Below are 23,502 nucleotides of genomic sequence, written 5' to 3' on the forward strand. Positions count from 1 at the left end.
GAGGTTGATGGCCGAGACGTTAGTGCCGACGAGCAAGTTGAAAGCGTCTTCTGCGATGCCCTTCAGTATGTGACCCACCTTGTCACTCTCGGTCATTATCATTTGCTCGTCCACTTTCCGGCACAGTGCGAGCACGTCCTGTTTGTACGAGACATACGACTCGTTGGCGACTGCACACGCGTAGCTAGTCCTTTTCGTGCAGCGATATGGCGACCGGTCGGGTACCCAAAGATGTGACATCTTTGGGAACCTCTCCTTCAAAGTATCCCAGCTGGTGAGCTCCGTCTCATGGGTATCAAAACAGACACGCGGGGTGCCTCCCAAGTTAGAACATAACATTTGGGAGCATCATGGTAGGGTCCCATCGGTGACTTTGGCTAACACGCTCATACACGTTCAGCCAGTAGTCGACGTGAAGGTCAGCTAGCGCGGAGAATATACCGGAATCGCGGACGTTGGACACCATGGCGTAAGCTGTTGTAGGCGCCGCAGGTGTAGAAGACGGGTTGCTATTGGAAGCCATGGCCGGTGACTGGACGATGCGGCCGTCCATAACCTTCCCCGTCGTGGCGAGGACGGGGAAGGTTCCACCTCCACCAAACATGTTACGTGAACGACGAGACGCCGGATCAATGAGGTTGTAGACAAGATGTGTTTAAAACAACGGTTGCAGCACTGACCGGTTGAGCCAGGAGCCCGAGCGGCGACAGCCCTTCGTTACCTCGTCAGGCGCCCACGCGCATGGTCCCAGAGATTGGCAATACGCATGTAGCAGTATTTCATGGCGCGGTAGTTGGCATGCGCTTCGGTTCTGTAGCTTCCATAGCGCTGTCAAGAAAAGTTGTCACCCAGTAAGCGCCCTTCAGCCGCTTTCAGCGAAAGTACCGCTTCAGTGCTTTGCGCCGTACCCCAACACGTACCCACACGAGAGAACACCGTTGGCATTGCTGCAGAACACAGCTGATGTGCAAGGAACGAAACTGAAACTGTAGAAGACCTTAAGACAGTTCTCTAGTTAAGGAAATCCGATCCGAAGCCTGTACTTCCCATCATTCCCATGGTGGTTGAACGATTGCAGCGCCAGATTACCTTGTAGTTTTACAGTATAAAACACTGTGTGCGCTGTATAGTTATCGCGGGTACGACGGGGTACCGCGGCGGTGGTCTCACGGTGGGAACTGCAGTGGGCCGGCAAATGTGCCCCATCTTTACCTTTTAGTTCGGGAACACGAGCTGTCACTAAAAGGTAAAGATGGGGCACATTTGCCGGCCCACTGCAGTTCCCACAAGTGTGAGCCGTATCTGCACAAGATTCAGATTCTTGGGAGAAGCAGGGACACCACTGCTCGGGAGCTGTTGGAAGCTTTTCACATAAAAGCACGAGGTTTATTATGCATTAGTGACACTTCATTGTTCCTTTCGCAGGCAGAGAGCACGTTCTTGCATCGCAGATTGTGATTAAGATGGTATCCGATTGTTGTGAGCCTGCCCTTTTGCGCATGTCTATACCTCTGTATTGCATTGCACAAAACGTTATCTGTTCGTTGTTTGCCTCGCTTTCTGCGCATGTGTTTGCGTATATATATACTACTGCAGTAAATTTGGAATAAACAGTCGAAAGTTTGCGCTCCCCTTATCCCTCCCCTTGTGTTTTGTTTGCGCGAAATAGCCACTTCCGTGGCTTCTGAAAGAAAAAACTTTGATAAACCGTGGAAATCAACATTCCTGACGCGTGTGCCGGAGAAACTGATGCAGCCAGCTGCATTTGAACTTTTCGTGTCCTCCTGCGCCTCGCCGATTAAAAGCATTAATTCGCAAAACACTTTATTATAATAAATATCAAAGGGCCTGTGGACAGAACCACCTGCAGCAAGTCAGGCTGACGGAAGGCCGATGAGGAGGCGCAAGTGTAAAAACAATAGTAGCGCGACCAAAAAAAGTTAATAAAACAAACTGCAAAGGGGCTCGAACCAGCGACCTTACCTGTCCTTTATGTGCTGCGCTAGCTAACTACGCCACAGCTGCCGATCAGTTCGGAGGGTTTAACAAGCCGGTTTTGTATTGTAGTCACGCTGGACGTAACTTTAACATTTTTCATTTTTACGTCTGGACGTAACTTTCGCAGCTTCTATTGTTACGTCAAGACGTAACGCTAGACACTCCCGACTATTCAAACCATATACTATTATTCAAACGAAGCGCCGAACCGGAAAAGTGCATCACGTCACATCCGTGCGGCGCAGCAGCCGTTTCTGTGTGGGGCAGGCTCGTGCGCCGCGCGACGCAGGAGTCTCTGCCTTTTTTTTTTTTTTTCGGTCTAAATTCGGGTACGTTTCAATGTCATTTGACAAGTTGTCTCGCACTGCGTATTCATCGGTCTTCTCAGCGGGCAAATGCCGCTGCTTCTGTTTCTTTATTCAGCGCATTCGTCTCGTTTGGTGCTCACACAAAACGTGAGCAAATGCGACGCCTTTTTTTAATGCTCCTTAATTATCGTTCCGTTTGCATTCCAGTGAACTTGCCGCTCTCTGTCATCAACAAATTCAGACCAAAGCTTCACCACTTCGAGATTGCTGGTGGAAGGAGAAGCAGTCTACGAGACCGAGCATGTAGTAGCATGCGACGCCTAGGAAAAGAAAGAAAATACAGTAACGTTTGCCGGACTTGTTCTGCAAACGTCGGCTGTGAACTAGGACCCACATGAACTTGAAATAGCGGTGAATAAAATAGAAGGTATTGCAGCAACCAGCAGCCGTAAAACAGGACAGTAAATGTTTGACGAGTACCCCAGCAATTTTGGCAGCAGTGTCGTGTCTAACGCCAACAGGGTGGCATCTTTCCCACGTAAATAAATGAGGCTCCAAGAAAATACAAGGGGTTGGCCGGTGAGCCGATCATCGGTGGGCCGATCACGGAGGCAATGCAAAATTTATGTAGCTTATGAAGCAACGCACGCCTAATCAAATGGGAAGGTTGCCCGTCGGCGTCCCGCGTCGGCGGCGTGAACACGAATGATGCAAAAAATAATCGTCACGTGATGGTGTCACCATATGACCTCACAGATCGCCAAAATATGTAGCGTCATTAGGACGTCACATGATGACGTATTCACACGTCATGGTCGCTTTGCATTGCCTCCGTAATCGGTCACGGAGGCCGTGCAAAACCGCGTTAGGTGCAGAACGCTTTTGGAGGGGGCGCGGGAAAATCAGTACATCGACTGACAAGAAGAAGATGGTAAACTGTTGCGCGGAAAGACGTAGACGGGGAACACAAAAGACACACACGGAGCGCACACTGTCAACAAATTTTATTAGCAGAGCGACGTGACCTTATACACCTGGCAAAACTCAATGCGCATGGCAGCAAGTACATACCAACAACACGGTCCAATCAATATACACGTGTTGTGCCACACAGATACGCGATTTCCTTGTCGGAAAGTGAGATGGACGCTTGGCTGACGCATTTTTCTTTTAAGTCCGAGATCTTGTGAGCCTCGATAATGAGACGCGACATTTCGTTGTTGCTATTTGCGATTATGTTGCACTTGTGAAATTCCGGAATACAGCCACAACTATTGCAATGAATTGCAAGCCATCCCCCCGTTTTGTTTTTTACATTGTTGGCGTGCTCACGAAGCCTGTCGTTTATACAACGGCCCGTTTGTCCTACGTAAGAACGGCTGCATGTTAAAGGAATTTCATAGACGAGGCCTTCATTGCATTTCACATATTCAGTTTTATGATTCTTAGTGCAGGTTTTCTTATCTTTACGATTTGGGTTTGTCATCTTGCACACCTTTGCAAGTTTCTGCGGAGCGGAAAACACTAATTTAACATGCAGCCGTTCTTACGTAGGACAAACGGGCCGTTGTATAAACGACAGGCTTCGTGAGCACGCCAACAATGTAAAAAACAAAACGGGGGGATGGCTTGCAATTCATTGCAATAGTTGTGGCTGTATTCCGGAATTTCACAAGTGCAACATAATCGCAAATAGCAACAACGAAATGTCGCGTCTCATTATCGAGGCTCACAAGATCTCGGACTTAAAAGAAAAATGCGTCAGCCAAGCGTCCATCTCACTTTCCGACAAGGAAATCGCGTATCTGTGTGGCACAACACGTGTATATTGATTGGACCGTGTTGTTGGTATGTACTTGCTGCCATGCGCATTGAGTTTTGCCAGGTGTATAAGGTCACGTCGCTCTGCTAATAAAATTTGTTGACAGTGTGCGCTCCGTGTGTGTCTTTTGTGTTCCCCGTCTACGTCTTTCCGCGCAACAGTTTACGATTATGACAAACCAACAAGCCCAAGTCGACACCCTCCTCAAGAAGATGGCTTTCGCCTTCTAGTCATCTTTAACGAATGCATAAGGGACCCTGTGCGTTTTTTAATTCAACGTATCTAAACAATGACTTGCGCATCTGCAGCCGATTTTGTGGACGCTGAGCACGGGGCCGACGATCAAGAGGTCGCATTGGAGGGTTCTGAGATGGCATGGCACGTGGTAAAAGGTAGCGCTTTTACCATCCTGTGGCAGATAAGCATAATTTGCCGGCGGGAAGCGCGCGCGAGCCATCGTCTCAGTGCGCGCTGTCTGCTACTCACCGAACATAGCAGGCCCGACGCAGTAACAAAAATCTTCGTCGCGGAAGTGCTTGTTGCACACAAGACTCATAGCGGATGGCTACTTGCCGGTTCTTAGCTTTACAACCCATGCTTCACGCTGTTCTTGTCCCGCGGTTACCAGTGCAGGCTGACACTGGGCTCCTTTGCGTAAGCGCGGCACTGCGGCACCGAGCGGTAGAGCCCCATGTTCGTCGCCTTCGGAGGCAGCCACTCTAGTACAACGGTTTCAATTGAGTAGAAAATGAGAGAAAACTTCAGAATTTGAACAGACCGCAGCGCATATGGGACTTGAAACTCGTTTTCAAAGCACGCGGCAGTGCGCCACAAGCAGCCGACGCGGCCGCTGAGACCACGTGATCCTGCCAAGCACGTCACGCCGACGGTGGCGCCGGCGTTTCCAGTGGTGGGCCTCGAGGCCAATAGGCGCACAATCAGATGGATACGGCTTGTAGGGTAGTATCGTGTCAATGGTGTGCGACGGGTGCCTTCCGTACAACAGGAAGAAAGATGAAACACCAGTAGTGCTCTGAGGGGCGGTATTATAGGCGTAGGTGACGAAGGGCAGAATGGCATCCCAGTTTGTGTGATCGATGGCGACGTATATTGAGACCATGTCGCCGAGCGTGCGGTTAAAGCGTTCGGTTAGGCCACTAGTGTGCGGGTGGTAAGCAGTAGTTTTGCGGTGAACAGCATGGCACTCTTTAAGAATGTCTTCGACGACTTCCGACAAGAAGACACGGCCGCGATCGCTGAGAAGCTCCTGGGGTGGACCGTGACGCAGCATGAATCGGTGTAGCAGGAAGGAGGCAACGTCGCGCTGTAGCCGCTGGGAGGGCAGCGGTTTCGGCGTATCGCGTTAGATGGTCAACGGTGACGATGGCCCAACGGTTACCAGCAGACGTCAGAGGAAGTGGTCCATACAAATCGATGCCCACGCGCCCAAACGGACGGTTAGGGCAAGGTAATGGTTGTAGACCAACTGGTGACACGTGTGTTGAAGGTTTTCGGCGTTGACAATCGAGGCAGGAGCGGACGAAATTCTGCACGTAGCGGTACATCCCTCGCTAGAAGTATCGTTGTCGAATACGGTGGTAAGTTTTGGATACCCCAGAGTGCGCTCATTGCGGATCAGAGGGAAGGACTCACATATTTCAGCACGCAGACTTCGGGGTATCACAAGTAGCCACTGGCTGCCGTCGGCGTTGTAATTGCGTCGTTGCAGTAGGTCGTCACGAATGTCGAAATGGTGGGCTTGACAACGCAACGCGCGAGTCGTTGGTGTTGCCGACGGATCAGTGAGCAAGTCTATCAGCGAGGCGATCCTTGCGCTGCTCGGTAGAGATGGTGTGAACGTCGATGCAAGAAACAGCAATGTGAGATACTGAGCAAGATGCATTGTCGTCAGGCAAGGGGGAACGCGAGAGGGCGTCGGCGTCAGCGTGCTGGCGTCCGTTGCGGTACAGCACGCAGATGTCGTAGTCTTGCAGGCGAAGTGCCCAGCGGGCCACACGGCCCGAGGGATCCTTCAATGACGACAGCCAGCATAGTGCATGATGATCAGTGATGACATCAAATGGGCGACCATACAAATAAGGTCGGAATTTTGTAAGGGCTCAGATGATCGCCAGGCACTCTTTTTCCGTGGCGGTGTAATTGGTCTCGGCTCTAGTAAGCGCCGAGCTCGACCCGAGGTCGTGCATGTGGTGCGCCTTAAACCGTACTATGCTCGTTAACGTACCTGAGGACTCTAATGTTTGTTTGCTTTATTAGTTTTCTTTAGTGTTGCATGTATTCATGTTCTGTCTTCAAGCATCGGGACGATGCTTTTTGAGAGGGGGCATTGCCACGTGCATTTCTTATTATCACTTTTGCTGTGTTCGGTTTTCCCCCACAAAGACTGTCAGCAACGCTCAGCGCAAACCGCGCCTCATTGTTCGAGAAGCTTCGCGATTATTTTAGGTAATTCTGTTAAGATTGCGCGACAACCAGCGATAACGCTGGAATATTCTACGGCACATGCATAAATGCCGACGCGCTTCACCCCTTGTCAGTTGATCGACGGTGGACGCTCTGTTCGTCGCTATCAGTACATTCGCGATGTCCGTAGACTGTCGCGCCGCACCGCAGCGCATGACGGCAACGACTCTTGGAGGATAGGCAGACGACGACGCGTGTTTTGGCTGCTTTATTCAAATGCCTCGCGCCTTTTGTGCTCTTATGCGCGTCATGGCCAAGAAGCACAACATCAATCGGATTTTCCGCGTGCCCCAGTGCACAAATCGAGCTGCCCCTAAGAAGATAAGCCTCCATTCGTTCCCGCAAGATTCGCGGCGAAGAAAGGAATGAGTGGTGAGGCTTCGTATCGGTAAGACTGTGACGCCGCCGATGCGGGTCTGCAGTGCACATTTCATCCCCAGTGATTTCTTCTGGAGCAATACAGGTAAGTGGGAATCACTTTCACTTTCCGCTTTAATTGACGCAGAGGCCCATACGTGCTAGCGTGACACGACGCAATGGACAGTAAAAAAAAAAAAAAAATGCCGCAAACTGCGGGAAGTTGAGGGAACAAGCAAGCAAGCAAGCAAACCTAGTGGACTCCAAGTTGCTTGTTTTCGTGTGATCTTCGCAGTTGTTTTTACAGAGATTCAATACCGACTTCGATACACAAGCGAATTCCGTGAAATATTTCAATACGCTCCGACATTGTACGGGCACTTTTGATCGCAGCCAGGGCCATCGGGATTACGCTCGGTCATAATCATATGAAGCTGTTTCGATGCGATCGAGTATTATTCATAGCGATTTATAATAACAGTATTGCACGGGCACATTTGATCGTTATCAAAGCCGATCCGAATCGCATCTTTTAATCGTGATTGGTCCAAGCTGATCCACGTCGAGTTCGGCGTAGACGTCACCAAAATAACAATCGTCGCGATATCGACTGCGTCTGATCGCGATCAATAGATTGTGTAGCAGCACCTGAATCGGACCGAGCCTAATCAAGATCGGCCCTGACCGTCATCAGAAGTGCCCGCGTAACACCGGTTTTGCGCGCGTCGGAGGCCTGTACAATGCAGACAATCAATCTATGCAGGCTTCGATCTAAGGTGCGATGTCTGGACGCACAGCCCTTGGACCGTAACAGACAAAGCGTCGCAGGTTTTCCTTCCACAACACATAATGTGGCGGGCGTTCAACACCGCTTCGCCTTCAATTAGGCATTTAATTCTTGTGTCTTCCGCTCCAATGTGGCTCATAACATCACCTAATGAAAGTGGCCTTGCAAAAGGAAGTGAATTGCTGTCGCACATCGTGCAAAACGTGTCGCACTACGCTGAAGAACACGCAACGAGCTGTGTTTACAAGGGTCTCTCCGGGCAAACCGGAGCGCCTATCATCCCTCGAACAGCCATCTTGAGTCGACTTGCGCGCCACCTACAGTTCGCGGACAGTGCGAATTGCTGTAGCTTGACTTCCAGTTTCTAGGACACAAGTTCGGCCTAATAAAGAGTTTCATCTCGGACGTGCTGACTGCTTCCTTGGTCGACGTCAGGACCACGTGACAATAGTAACCCTCTGAGTACGTGCAGTTAGGTATTGCCTAATCCAAGCGATAACTGATATGTTTACATTATACCATTCAAGTTTTTCAATCAACCGGGTGTGGGAAAAGAGATCAAAATCTTTCCTAAGATCGATGAAAACCGCGTCTACTACTAATCCGTTATTTAGAGCGCTTGACAGTTCGTGCACTAGTTCTGTCAATTCTGTGACACAAGAGTGACCGCTGCGAAAACCATGCTATTGGGGGATCAGCAGTGAGTGGGCATTTAGGTGTGCCATAATGTTAGTGAACAGAACATGTTCAAATAATTTACACACTACGCTAGTGAGTGAAATCGGTCTGTAATTCTGAACGTTGTTACGAGGACCCGACTTGTGCACCGGAACAACGTTCGCCATTTTCCAATAGTTGGGCAATACACCTTCATCGAGTGATTTTTGAAACATGATGCACAAATACCTAGAGACTGATTGGGCGCACAAAGAATAGTTGCGGCGACAAGTCGTCTGGTCCTGCCACCTTTGCCTTATCTAAGTCTTTTAGGAGTAATGCAATTCCATGCTGGGTAAATGTTATGTCGTCCATTCTTACTGGACAAAAATTCATCATAGCGGGACACTAGCGTATCATTTTTGGTGTCACTGCGCACACACACTGAGCCGAAAAAAAGAAATAAAACATTTTGCCTTGGAGTGGCTATCGTGAACAACAGTACCATCGTGCAACAAGACAGGTACAGTTAACTCAAAATAACAGAGAGCTGAGCTAGTTGGTAAGTATTCATGTTAAAAAGACAGGGCATGCAAACACGGACACAAGAAGTCAATACACCACTTGACTTCTCCCTTGTGTCCGTGTTTGCACGCCCTGTCTTTTTAACATGAATAGTTATCTCGTCTTCTTTGTTGGTTTTGATAAAACGCCAGTATTCTTGAGGCCGATCTTGAGAATTCTTGAGCCTTGATTGAAAAGTGGCAAAAAAGGCATCTTTGGCTTGCTTGACAGCAATCTTCACTTCTGCTGTGACGCGTATCAACTTGTCTTTTGCTGAGGGAAAGGGGTGTGCCCTATAAGCAGCGTACGCGCGTTGCCTGTATACTTCCATATTGCTAGCGAACACGCACAAAGGACGAGAAAGAGACAGGACAACCGCTAGCGGTTGTCCTGTCTCTTTCTATGTCGTCCTTTGTGCGTGTCCGCTAGCAATATGGAAGCACACAATCAATACCAACTAGCCCAGCTTAATGCATTAGCACGTTGCCTGCGCATAGTGACCTTGCCGACTTGTTTAGTGCACCATGGCTTACTTTTGCTGCGGTGCGTCGTCATTTCCAAGATGGCACGTATTGCTCCGTAGACCGAATAACTTCCCTTTAAAAATTTTGCACAATTCATAAACAGTTTGGGTTTCAGCCAATGTCTCAAACAGGTCCCAGTAATCATCGGGTGCTCGAGAGATGGCGCTTATCTCGGCTTTTGAGTAATTATACATTAACCTACCTTTTCCCTGAGGAAGCGAAGCGTACGTACAGCTGGTCGGTTTCGGGAACCACCTTCTGGATGAAGACCTGTTCATCATCTTGCTCTCCATATGGCCCTGGAAAGGACGTTTGGCAACTGCTTTACTTGGTCTTCAACCAGAATGAGCTGCACTACAGAGGCAGATTACCAGTAAACACAGTGGAAGAGCGAAGACAACACATAGAAAAAAGCATTCATATTATGATTTATGTCGTGCGCCTTCTGCTCTTTTCACCGCTAACCAGGATAGCGCAACCTACTTGGAAAAAAGGAGCCGTTCAGGCTCCTTTACTGACGACAAGAAAACAGTCATTGCCAGCAGAAAGAACAAAAACACAGAGACTTTTAAACTATATTTAAGACTCGATATTACAAAGTATTTAACTTTTGATACCATGTTGTCCCTAGAACACCATGTATTTATCTTCTGTGTGACAAAGCATGTTTAGCCACGATTTCAATGCAACCAGCTTTCAATGGTGCGAAAACATATGGTTCAAAACATATGGTTCTTGTGAACACATCTTTCAAATCGTAAACCGCACGACAAAAGCAGCCACCGAAGTTGAGGCAACGTTTATAGCCACAGCCCATACATCAATACATAGTTTGTTTTTTTTTTTTGAAAGGGAGATTACAAGGGCGAGGGGATGAATGCCACAATAAAATTTCCGCAAATTAGGCCACAGCTCAAAATCGTCTTTGACTGTACATACTCATCATCCCAACTCGGCTTGGGTTGTGGGACTCAGGTTCGGCGAATAAAAAGAAGAGCCTTGCGACCTAAGCGTTGCTTCACAAGTGGTGCAGAGTGCTGTCCGGTCCCCTAGTCCACTCCCTCCAGCAGTTTCTCCTCGGCCTTCACTACAAAACATCCCTAGAACTAGGTTCGGGTCGCCGACTGTACAACCAGCACTCAGCCATGTAACGAGACGACTAGACCAACGCGCTGCGCTCGCGGGAATCCCTTCTTGGACTGTCACAACCCCTCAAAAGGATCCACGGATGTTCGCTGGCCTTCGCGGAGAAGACGTTGAGGAGTGGTTGGAGCAGTATGACCGCGTGAGTGCGTTTAACCACTGGGACAATTCTCCGAAACTCCCGCGTCCCTTTCTATTTGACAGGGGTTGCGAAGACTTGTTTTTCAACCATGAACTGGATTTCTCAGACGGGGCCACCTTAAAGCAGCAGCTCCATCAGATCTTTGCGAACCTTTCTGTCCGTTCAGACATCGTTAAACAAGCTTGCTGAGCGTGTCCAGCAGTCTGGCGAGCCGTACCCTTCGTACACAGAAGAGGTCCTCGCCCTTTGCCACCGCGTCGACAGCTCGATGGTGGAGTATGACCGCGTTCGCCACCTGATCAAAGGAATTGACACCGCGGCATTCAACGCTCTCGCTGCAAAGAACCCCACCACCGTTGCGGATACACCACTACGTGTCAGCGCCTCGATGATCTTTATCTTATACGCTTACAACCTGACACGCCTGGTCTCAGGGCAAGCAACGAGAGCGAGCTGCGTGCTTTGATTCGTTCTATTATTCGCGAGGAACTGCAACTATAGCTGCGTTGTGCTCTCTCATGCTCCGCACGATGCCTCCTGGAGGCAGCCTCCGCAACATCGTCACGGAAGAATTGGAATCCATGACGTGCGCGCAAGTCCATCATCACCACTCTGGCCTGGGTTATGGCGCTCAGGCTCGGCGAATAAAGACACTGCGGCATTCAACGCTCTCGCTGCAACTTGCGACCTTGCGACCTGCAACTTGCGAGATTAGGATGACTGTCAGTTGGGCATGTTGGTAATGGTTCGTGACGAAACAAGCGCAATATACACGGAGTCGATGCACTGCAAGGAGTGCACTCGCCAGCCAAAACTGTGTGACACAGAAAGAACCGACAAGCACAAGAAGCCAACGACAAGAGAAATAATGGAAGCGTTTCGAATTAAGAAAGGTGGCGATAGGTGCGTCAGCCAGGCGTCTGTTCTGCTAACAGATACTGAATTTGCTTTTTTGGACGTTACATGAATCAGTGCATTTCTTTACTTGTGTTTGGGCGGGTAGAAGACGTGCTTACCTGCTGTATGCCATTGGTTATCATGGCGGTCTTTCGTTGATTCACGCTGTTTGTGATAATAAGGGTGGTTTGTGCTGACGTTTATTCATGTGATGCATATATAGGAATGTTCTTCCGAAATAAAAAAAAAAATTCTGTTGCTAGCCCTTTCAGCCCTGGATTTTTTATTTTGGTCGGGGACTTTTTTTTGTGCGTGTTTTCCTAATAGTTATGGCCTCAGAAGACGACAAACGAAAAATTGAGCAAGTTGTGCAAGTATTAATCGATTTATAGGCATGACACCAAATTAGGTCACCAGGGCTCAGCGGTTGTGAAATGAGAAAAATGGCATCTTTTTTGCTGCTATTCACTAGAGTACACAAAATGTGAACCACGTCTCAATTTTTAGTGTGATACTCATTGAAACAGCGTCGGTACGTTGTCCCGAAAATGGCGCCTACCCGCCTCAGCTGACCTGCCTCGGCGTCACCCATGACTTCGGTCAAGCTTCTTTTTCTTTGCGGCTCCCAGCTCCGCAAGCAGGCCGCAATTTTGTTGTCAATCGCAATGGGGATCATTGAAGAAGTATTCCCCGAAGAACGAGCAGTTTTGGTTTCATTTCCGAGGTGCTAGGGGAAATGTTGTGTGATGGTGTCAATTGACACCGCCAGGGCCGAAAGGGCTAGTAAGCGCCGTCCTGTGTCCTTTCTATGTCTCCGTGTATATTGCGCTTGTTTCATCATGAAACTTGCGAGTCTTGCGACCTAAACGCTGCCTCGCGATATGTAATTTCATTGCTAAGGAGCTATAATGAGGGAACACTGACGCACATGTCAGCTTTCTTTCGGTGCGAAACACTTCGAAAATTTTGCGTCCACGTTTGTTGCGATAGCGCCCAGTACCTTGCATTTATCGAAGAAGGCTTGGCATGGTTTCAATTGTATGACTGTGTCATTGTTTATAATTTGTGCAATTCACTGTTATTCGAGCGTTTTTTTCTTAAAAGTATCTTGTGTATCGTTGTCGTTGTAACTATTATATCGATTGTTAACTGCGTTATGTTATTACCGATGTGTACCTCCCCTACGCAATGCCTTACGGCGATGTAGGTGAAGTGTAAATATAAAAAATCATCCTGACTTTATTCGCCTAAATTTCATTGTGGCCTTCGTCTCCTCTCCCTTGTAAACACCCTTCAAAATAAAGAAACTGCAGTAAAGTCCTGCTACAACAAAATTGACACGAAGCACGGAAAAGTTCGTCGTTGCGGAATTTCTATGCAGTGAAATTTCATGTACAGACCACATGTTCTAAAACCTTAAAACAACTAGGATATCTACGTCGAACAATGCAGAATGCCCCAAAAGATATTAAGCTTTTAATTTATAAATCCATTGTTATGCCTCCACGGTCTGGTCACCTTATAGACAGTACGACGTACTCAGACTCAGTGAAGCGATCGACCAAAACCAGTTTGGTGCAGCAAATCAGCCTTCTGAAGCAGTTGCAAGTCACAAGTTTTCGAACGCAACTTTTTAAGTCGCTAAGCACAAGTAGTTGCCATGTTTAACAAAATAAATACATGCACACATGCATTTTTATTTGTATATGATATCCCAAAAGGTGAAATTAAGCTACTGTTTTTCGATTTCCCACTGACAGCCCTAAATTTTTATATATCCCTGACGTCACGCCACCCGACATTTCGGCGCAATACACATCTCATTTGCTAATCAGTGCGGCTTTCCCTGATGCTTCAAGCTTCAGCAGAACGAACTGTTGGGCTAGTTGGCTATCCATGAACACTAAAAGAACATAGCGCATTGTAGCAGTTGCCGAGTCACACTTGCAAAGAGTCAAGAATGGAGCCGAAAGAGTTCGCACTCGGGCTTTTAATGGGAGGCCAGTGGTCATGCCATACGTGCACACTTTTTCGCACGGTCTGAAGAAGGCGGCAAACAAACATGAAGTGCCTCTGTTTTTTTCAGCCCCTAACAAGCTGCAAAAACTTTGCCCTCGAATCTGCGTTCAGAGCAAACAAGGATGCAGCATCACGCATGCTAACCCTTTCGTTGCGTGCCTTGTTTATGGTGTTTACTCCATTCCAGTGGCGTAAATCATGGGAGGTCAGGAGGGTCCTGACTCCCCTTGTGTTCATACTGGGGGGCCCAGTTGAAAAAAACAATTGGAACCATTTGGAAATATCAATGGGTCCAAATGGTAATAGTGATTTCCAATTGGGCCAAATAGTATCCCAACAGGACCATTTGGAATTTCTCATTGGTTCAAGAGGATAATCTCACTTCCAACTGGGCCGAATGGGATCTCCAGCTGGACCATTGGGAACAAATGAAACTACCAAATGGTTCAAATGGTAGCTCACTTGAGCGATTTGGAAGCTCACAATTGGAAGCTCACTTCCAATTGGGCCAAATGGAATTCCCGATAGGGCCATTTGGATCAAATGGAATTGCCAAATGGAAACACTCGTTTTCAGTTGGGCCAGGCGATTCTATTGGAAATTTACGTCCACAATTCGATGAAGGAATTTGAGTTATCAAGTGCTTCGACTTCGTTTACTTGCGAAGTGTTGAAATAAGCGCTTATTTATATATAGACTTGTTATGCCAAGCACCAATTGGTTGCATTAATTTAAATGGTGTGAAGAAAAGATGCACATTTTACAGCCGTGATATAAAGTACCCCGTATGAATGTATTCCAAATATCGCTGGAAGGAAGCGAACTTTTATTCGACGTTTCCCGTAGATCTGCGCACGACCGACACGGAATCCACTAGCCGTTTGGTCATACTGAGCCGTTGCGCAAGTAGACAATGTTTAAAGAATAGCGGTTACTTCCCTACGAGAAGAGGGATTTTTATCAACATTCGTCATTATCGGCCACGATCGGAGCGCAGTGAACTTCAAGCAGGCATGACGAACGCCGCATTGCCGGCATTTTTGTTGACAGCGGCAATAGTCGCATCTCGGTAGCAGTAGTCTCGTATCTTTTCTTGATGTTTGCCTATACAAATGCTAAATAATAACATATGCTTTATAATAGGAATATTACATTAAAAAGTAAGCTGTATTTTTTTATTTACAAGTAAGAGCACTACAGGCGGTGGTCAAATATTATTATGACCCCGTAGTTTTGGTAGTTTCCCGCACAGCGGCTAGTCGTGGTGGTGCTCTCTTTCCATGTGTGCGTGCGGCATGTTCCATAGTGCAGCGTGTTTGCTAGAGGAACCTTGGTGACATTGAAATGAGAAATTTATTTTTGGTCGCTTTTATCTGTGGAAAGTGTTACAAGTCAACATCAACACGTTCGAGCGGTTTTTGGTGTTGCATTGGTTGTACCATGCGGTGATCGCTTCGTCAGCGTCGATCGAGGGTCACCGATTTCGTCAGCTCTGATCCGCCCATGTAAGTATTGCACTTACATATTTGGAGTGTAAGCGAACGTTTGTCCTTAGTATTTGTTTTTTATTATAAGCATGGCGTCATTGTACCTTGCTGCAGTATGAGATGGAGTGCGCGAAGTACACTACATGACTACATGCCGGTTGATGTAAACATCCTCTGTGTAATGCCTGTGCCTTATGGCGCACATGTGTCTTTGTAGAAAGTGCTAGCGATTATGTGCAAGTGAATTCATTTGACGTCTAGTCGGAGTAGTATTGAATGAAAAATAATCGGTTGCCGTAAGGGTCGCATTTCACCTTCTTGAAATGCGATCGCTGCGGGCAGGATCGAACCCGTTTCTTTCGGGTCAGCTTGCCGAGCACTGTAAATGATGGATCGCCGCGACGGCGAATGTTAATAATACTTACATAGTTTTCCTACAGCATACACTGCGAGTGCTTGTCAGACTGGGCTAATTAAGGGTCATTTTAAGGTTGTACTGCTAAACGCGAATGGGCTCATGCCACGCGTTATTTGGTAAAGCTACACATTTGCATTAATTGCGTACGTTTGATGAGTCATTATTGCCTTCATTTCTTTCAGGTGGTGTACAAGGATACGCGCAAGCACACTGCTCATCTAAGGATATCTTCCAATTATAAGAACACCTGCTGCAAGTGTTCAAATAAATTCTGAGTTTCCCTACCACGCTGCCTTGGCTGTGTGCAGTTGGCTGGACCAGCAGGTCCTGAGCCAATCAAAGTAGGAACCAACTAAGTGACACATGCGATAGCAGCCAGCTGAGATGCGTACAAGTTCTGGCCAATTTGAATTCTATTTTGTGTTTAATCCTGGAATTTCACCTGGGCATGGCTCACCGCCAAGGTGTCTAGCTTGAATACTTTTACAGACGGATGTTTTCTGTGCTAACTGCGCCACTTGAACTAATTGGAATACAACCAATTAGCTCAAATTGTTGTGTGCTGACTGCACCATATGACCCAATTGGAGTACAACCAATTGGCCCAATTGGTTATGTGCTACTGCACCATTTCACCCAATTGGCATACAACCAATTGGCCCAATTGTGTACTAATTCACAAATGGAACTAATTGGAACCAGGTGAAAATTTTCCAATTGGTTCCAATTGTTTTTTTAACTGGGGGGACACCCCTTGCAAGTGTCCCCCCTTGTGATTTGTCTTTGAAACGTCATATTTGAATTTCTTGAGAGTTTATTAAAGGAGTCCTGACACAAAAATTTTCGCCCCGCGTTTTTTTGCTGCAATGTGTTGCTGGGGGCCTGTTAGTCATAACACGGCACATCGTTTGCTGCAGCGCGCGACAGATAATTATTTACAAGCTCCTCATTACCGACACAGCCTCAGTTTCGGTTTGACAGAGCTCCAAAAACGGCAAGCCGCCGGGTGCAACTATCACCACCTAGCGAGTGAAACGCTCGGTCACGTGAGCACACAGAACAGTGACGCATTTCCGCGCGGTCTGTCGTCGTCGGGCTCATCGTCGTCTGATGGCAACGATTTTCTTGCGGCGGGGATCGAAGGAATTTTCGACGTGGCGAATCACTTCATGTTTGACCCGCTGGCGAGGAGCGGTTCGTCGGGAAGCGCGTCAAAACATAAATGGCGGCTACGACGTCATCGTAACTTGTACCGGCTGCAACGGTTACGTAGGGGAAGTAGGGGGGTCACCTCGGGTCACCTCCGAGGGTGTCAATGCACTAGGTGCAGCCTATAATGCTGGATCGCGCTCGCGAACTTCAAAATTCATATAAAATACCTTCCAAGCTTTATTCGCTGCCGATATTTTGCAGATGGTACACGCACGTACACGGGAATCGATCCAGCAGGCTATCTCGGCCGCGAAATTTTGTGTCAGAACCCCTTTAAGGATAGCGCACTCTCCGTAATACCAACTCTGAAATCTGCAGCCCTTCCAGTGAGCAGAAACCAAGTACAAATGTAAAAGTTGCTTGTCGTTTCAAAAGTCACTGTACAGAGCGAGCTTTCTGAAATGCTGCGGGATATATTTCATGTGCCGCAAATGTTCATTATGCTGGGCTTTGAAACGAAAAGTAAATAAATAATTCCCCAACGTCGACCGTAATTTACGTAGACCATTTTTTGGAAAACATTCACAATGAATTATACACGCGATTGCTCGTGTATAATTGTGCTATTTAAAAAAAAATCTCCAGTGAACATAAAAATGCTTTTCAAGGAAGTTTCCGGGGGTAAATCGCGGGAGGCTACTTGTAACAGGTATGCAGTATTAGGGAAAGGAGCTGCAGTGAAAGGAAAGCTATACCTTTACGCGTAATCACAAAAAAAAAACTGCTACCATTTTTCATTCATACGCTAACCCGAATGACATAGCTGGAAATATGCCAGAACCTACTTATGTTTCAAGATTAGAAAAAACTTCACGCAACGTACGCTTATACTATTGGCAGCTAAGTGCTGTTTTTCCCGAGACGGCGCCAACGCTAACGCTCGTTGTGTTTTTAATTTTATATGAAAACACAATTTAGTTTTATATGATTAAAATGAGATATAGTTATAAAAACAAAATGGCCGCCATTGCAATATGTGTGTCACCCCGCGTGATATTTCTGGATTTACGCCACTGCTCCATTATCATGTCATGTGGGAGGAAATTTTACATCAGCCGTCGGAGAGGAGAAACATCTGGCGTCTTTCGTTAAGCAGCTGGCGTCTTTTCGTTCTGCTTTAGAAACATCTGGCGTCTTTCGTTGGTTTATTTCGTCAATCAACGGCGTTTTGAACAAAATTTTTATTGTTTAATCACGCATAGGAGAAATCTCACCAGGCACTACCTTGGAGGTAAACAATGGCTGCTAATGGGAATGATCGAGAGACAGAAGAAGTCGGCTTTTAGCTAACACTTACACTTCTGCTTCTACTAACGTTTCCTACTGGAACATGCCAATGGCTGCTAATGGGGAATGAGAGACAGAAGAATTCGGCTTTTAGTTAACGCGCACGCTGCGAATCTTTTATTGTTCAACAACGCACAGGAGAAATCTCCCACCGGCACCACCTTGGAGGTCAAGATCTGGTACTAGCGTTAAGACTGGTTAGGCACTACGACGGGGACGAACGGGTGCCGCTTTAAGGAGCTTCGCCCCTAAAATGAGCCGAGGTCAACCAGTCCACTAGTCACACATGTCCTTGTTTTTGGACATGTGGGGACCCGCGGTTGTTTTTGGAAGCCGGGGCGAATGAACCACGATTCCAGGAGTTACTTTTCCCCACCTTCGTTCACGAACCGGCGTCGTCGCATTGTTTAGGTCAAACCTATGGGTTTTCATCCAGCAGCGCTCAACAAGCTCGGTCTTAGAACGATTGTAGATTGTATGAGCGGAAAACAGCAGGAACAGAAGCGGAGAACTTGACAGGACAGACGCCTTGAGGATTGGTTGAGAGTCAGCTGTTTCGAGTGGCAAGGCCAAGGCTCCCGTGGTCATGTGGTGCTGAAGGAACAGCGGCGGTCAGTAGCAGCGACCACTGAGTTCATGTTCACTCGCGTTCTCGTTCACTTACCAAAACGCATTGCCTGGAACGGCAGATGCAGTGTTTGTAGGCGGTGCGAAGGTACCTCCGTTCGTCGAAAAATTACTCATGAAAGGACCCAAATTTAGTTTACAAGCCTCAGTCCCGAAGCATGAGCTCCTGGATGGCGCCTAGTGAAGAAAAGGACCGCGGTCTCTCGGAAGCTGTCGAGGCACTAGGCCGTGCGCCACGCAGCGCGGTTTGCAGCCGTATGGTTCTTCGCAAGGCAGCCGAGTGCGTCAGCAACTTGGGCTTGTAACTCTCACAGTGCGACAAAGAAGGTGGGTTTGCCGTCCTGCCTGAACAATTCTTCAAAGAAAAAGCGAAATAAGCTATAGAGAAGAATTTTAAACCATTTCGCGGGTCTCTCGCCAAGGCGAAATCAAGAGCAATAGAGCTCCTATCGGACATGGGACTGCAAAGCCTCTCCAAGGCTGTGAAGTCTTGCGAGAGTGACGTTCTCGATGTGTTCTTTTCGGCCAAGACCCACAAGGCCATGTGTCCTCTGCGAGCCATTGTCACTGAAAGGGGGTAATGGCAGCACATCGTCAGCTCTTACCTGCAACGACACCTAAATTTATTGGCACCGGTTGACCCCTTCAAACTGAATTGTTCGGACATTTTAGTGCAAGACTTCTCATTAGGTCTGCTTGGAGCTAATTACGGAATATCAGTCGACGTAGAGGAATTGTTTTATTCTATCCCGCACGACGAACTGTTTTAGCTGTTCGGGAAACTATTGAACCTTTCGGGGTAGTGACCTTTCAAAATAATGCTTTAATTAATGTAGAAAAATTTTAGAGCTTCATTGCTACCTCTGCGCGACCATGGTGAAATTCGAAAATCTGACCTTGGTCCAAAAGAAAGGCTATTGCATTGCTTCTTGTGTGGCTCCAATGGTCTGTGAAATATTTTTAGCAAAATTTGACAGGCAACTTCAAGCCGAGCTTGTGGCACAATCTGTAGTCAAAGTCTACAGATATGTTGACGACTTTCTAGTATTTTAAATGCGAAGCATTTCTTAGCGAACCTCTGGCACTTTGAGCGTTTCTATCTACGTATCTATCTATCTATCTATCTATCTATCTATCTATCTAGCCGCCTACGTCTGGGTGCCCTCATGATGGCCTCCTTAACTTGGTGTTGACCAAAATTTGCACGGGAGGGTAAGAGGATTTGACGAATATGATGGCCGGTTCATGACATGAATAACGCTAAAATCTTGTCATGTACGTCGTCAAACCCTTTCCACTAGACACGTGTGGCACATACCCGTTTACCACGGGCCGTGGTGTACGGGTATGCGCCACAGGTGATTGACAGTTTATATCTACCCAGGAACGACGAGAACGGACATTGGTCACTTAAGTGCTAGAGCGTTAAGGAAAACCAACATCGGCAGCGGTGACTCAACGAATGGAATGAATGAAAATTACGATCCCAGCAGGAATCGAACCCGAGAATTCTGCGTGGCAATCAGGTATTCTACCATTGAGCCACACCAGGACTATAAACTGGTTTGGAAAAACAGCCTACGCAGGCGTAATATCGGTGCATCGTCAATTGTGGTTGTGGTGCTGGCTATCTAATTTTACAAGAAGGCAATAAAAACTATATACATGATACTCCTACGATACAGGCGTCATATGAGATTAACATCTGTAGTTCCAGTGTTGGCTCTGCTTTTATAGCAGTCTAATAAACATTAGGTTTGTATTCCTGTGATTCAGCAAGCTATATTGAAGCATTGCTCGACCCCGGAGGAATATATTAACGAAAGTTACTTATGATATCCACATCACCGCACTGTAAAGTGCACTTCGTCCACCAGAACGACGCAGTGTCCTCTTCATTTCTTAATAGGCTGGGCGATGGCCTCATGCTGACCGAGGATGATGCCAGATTGATTGACAGCCGCTTTGTAGACTAGGCTACGTAGGCCATATACGCCCACGTAGTCTACAAATACGACAAACACCATCCACTGATGTTGGTCTACGTAGCACTATCCAGGCCTACCAGCCTCGACGGCCTATACCTCACCAACGCGAAGGGTGGCTTCAGGTTCCGACATGTCGCCGGCTCCGTTGACAGAGAATTTGTCGACGAAATTACTGAGGCATCCACGAATTTCAATAGTTCTACTATACGACATACTTCACTACAAATAGACCCCTCGTCACCATGATCACGACCGGATCCTGTAACAAGTGTCGACCAGCTGCTGGTGCTCACTGATCACGGTGATGATGCCCTTGTTTAAGAACTGTCAAGAACTTCTTGCACACATGCACACGGATTCGTGAAACGTGCGTGCGTTCTCGGGACACGTATAAGCACTACATATCAGCTTACCGCTTCAGGTGTTGGTAATACCCACGTTGCCATTGGCAGCGTTACCCAACCGTAAACAGCTTGTTATATAACACATATGAGGCTCTTCAACATATATATGTGTGCGTATAAAATTTATGCAAATCTTTAGCGTCATTTTGTAAGGTGTGGCTCAGTAAAAAAAGTTGCGCCACAGTCACCTACCCGCCGCATGCTTCGCATAACATCGACTCCCACGGTACGTGGGATCTGCCGAATTTTTGAACGTAACGGATAACTTGTCACCCACATCTGTTGCCAACGACGCTTTAGGTTGTTTTAAAAAGATGTGCAGGTTCATTATCATTCATTCATGAACAACCAGCCAATGATGCTTTGCAGTTTTTAGATGGTACCTTGTTTTTTAATCGAGTTCACCATGTTTGCTGGGAATTTTCGCCAAGGTCCAAGAAAGGTCTGTTACCATATGATTCATCACACAGGAAGCTCGTAAAAAGAGCTATTGCTATTTCCTGCCTTAGTTCATCGTTGAAGAAATCGTGTGTGCATAACAGAGAGCATAGCTTCCGCAAGCAAGTGACTCGGCTGCTCAGCTCAGGTAGCTCGGGTTACCCTGACAGTCTGCTAGTTGCGATGGGTAGCACGTTGTTACAGAAGTTAAAGCAAGTGCTGCCAACACCCAGGAAAAAAGGAAAACAGAAAAAATTGTTGTCATGCCGTATGTGCATTCTGTGTCGCACAATTTGAAGAAGATTGGTCACAAGCACGGGGTTGACGTCGTGCTCACAGCCCCCTGCAAACTGGCCAAGCTGTGCTCCATGGTTAAAAATCATGGGAAGGGAAAGATGAAAAATAAAGGTTGCACAAAAAAACATGCCATGCAATTTGTCCCCTGTACCGGGGAGGTCGTGTACAGAATTCCGTTGAGCTGCGGAAAAATATACATCGGCCAGACGGGCCGATGTCTAAATGACAGACTCAAACCTTAGGTGGCACGCACTTGTCTGTTCATTGCAAAGACTGCGGGTGTAATCCGCTGTTCGCAAGCACTAATGTTCTTTGTAAATCAAAACACAGACTGGCCAGGGAGATCACGGAAGCTGGACATATCAGGGCAAACTCAACCACGTGCATCAGTGTCGCCTCGGTAGCGTTGAACGATAGGGAAATAGGCTATCGAAATAGTTAAAGCGCGGAATATATCAGTTCGGATAGGTAACCTTCCTGTTGGCCTTGTCTTTCTAGTGATAAGGTGGTTGCACATGCGCGATTCTGTGCTCTCGTGTGAGAAAAACTTCTAATAAACTGCAGTTGTAAGTTGAGCGTCTGTCCTGTCAAGTTCTTCGCTTCTGTTCCTGCTGTTTTCCGCTCATACAATCTACAATATGTTGCACCAACTGGCCCAGCACACCACCTTATTGCTTTAGCAACATTCCTCTTATGTTCTTCAGGCCTGGTGTATCATTTCCTGCCCGTTTCACCGATCCCCGCATAGCACTTTTAGATACCGCCATGATCGTCCGCAGGTGTGCAGTCTTAGGATTTCGTGAACACACGTTCCAAGGTATAATAACGGGACTTAAAAACGGTTTGCATGCCCAGCGGACCGAACCTCTCCGAACAGAGTGTGACACACCTTAAACATATGGAGGAGAAACAATGGACGTCGTCCCCACTCGTGATTCACTCCCCGCTGCTCTTCGCATGCGCTTCTGGGTATAGTTAACGTCTTTGGATACTGCCGTCGTTCCAGTACATCAACCACTTTTTCCACTTCAAGTAAGAGGCGTTCAAAACGATTGCTGGTGTTGGGACCCCTTTTAGGTTTCCTTCGTCTAGGGTTTTACGACGCGCAACCCTTATTAAATAAATTCTATAATTTCATTTGTGATCTATTACTTTATAGAGTAACGGAAAAGTAACGACGTTACTTTTGCACAGTAACTGTAACAAGTTAATTTCGGAAACTCTGTAACTGTAACAGAGTTACTTTTTTGGCTCAGGTAACTGTAGCTGTAAAACTGTTACTTTTTACAGGTAACGTGCCCATGACTCACATACATAGACGGGCATCAGACCAGCACAGAAGGCGTACTTGAAAGACAGAAAAGAATACAGAGAACAAGAACTCGCCGTGGTTTTAGTAATGGTGCTCGGCTGGTGACCCGAAGGTTGCGGGATCGAATCCCGGCCGCAGCGGCCACATTACGATAGAGGTGAAATGACACAGGCCCGTGTCCTTAGATTTAGGTGCACGTTAAAGAACAACTAATGGTCACAATTTCGGGAGCTCTCCATTATATCGGCGCCTCTCATAATCATATCGTGGTTTTTGGGACGTACATTTTCCCAAATAATTATTATTAGGAAAGAAGAAGGATATGACCTG

General features: G+C 47.2%; 1 protein-coding gene across 5 annotated transcripts in view; it reads right to left on the reverse strand.

Annotated features, from left to right (window-relative positions):
• LOC119374811 (SH3KBP1-binding protein 1) overlaps nt 1–23,502 on the reverse strand; it is a 739,328-nt gene that overhangs the window by 173,555 nt on the left and 542,271 nt on the right. For all 5 annotated transcript variants that reach the window (XM_049411036.1, XM_037645000.2, XM_049411037.1 and 2 more), the window contains one exon: nt 9,704–9,800. In XM_049411036.1, the coding sequence (XP_049266993.1) occupies nt 9,704–9,800 (97 nt within the window). The remainder of the gene's footprint in view (nt 1–9,703; nt 9,801–23,502) is intronic.

Source organism: Rhipicephalus sanguineus, chromosome 11 (genome assembly GCF_013339695.2).
Source record: "Rhipicephalus sanguineus isolate Rsan-2018 chromosome 11, BIME_Rsan_1.4, whole genome shotgun sequence".
Lineage (NCBI taxonomy): Eukaryota > Metazoa > Arthropoda > Arachnida > Ixodida > Ixodidae > Rhipicephalus > Rhipicephalus sanguineus.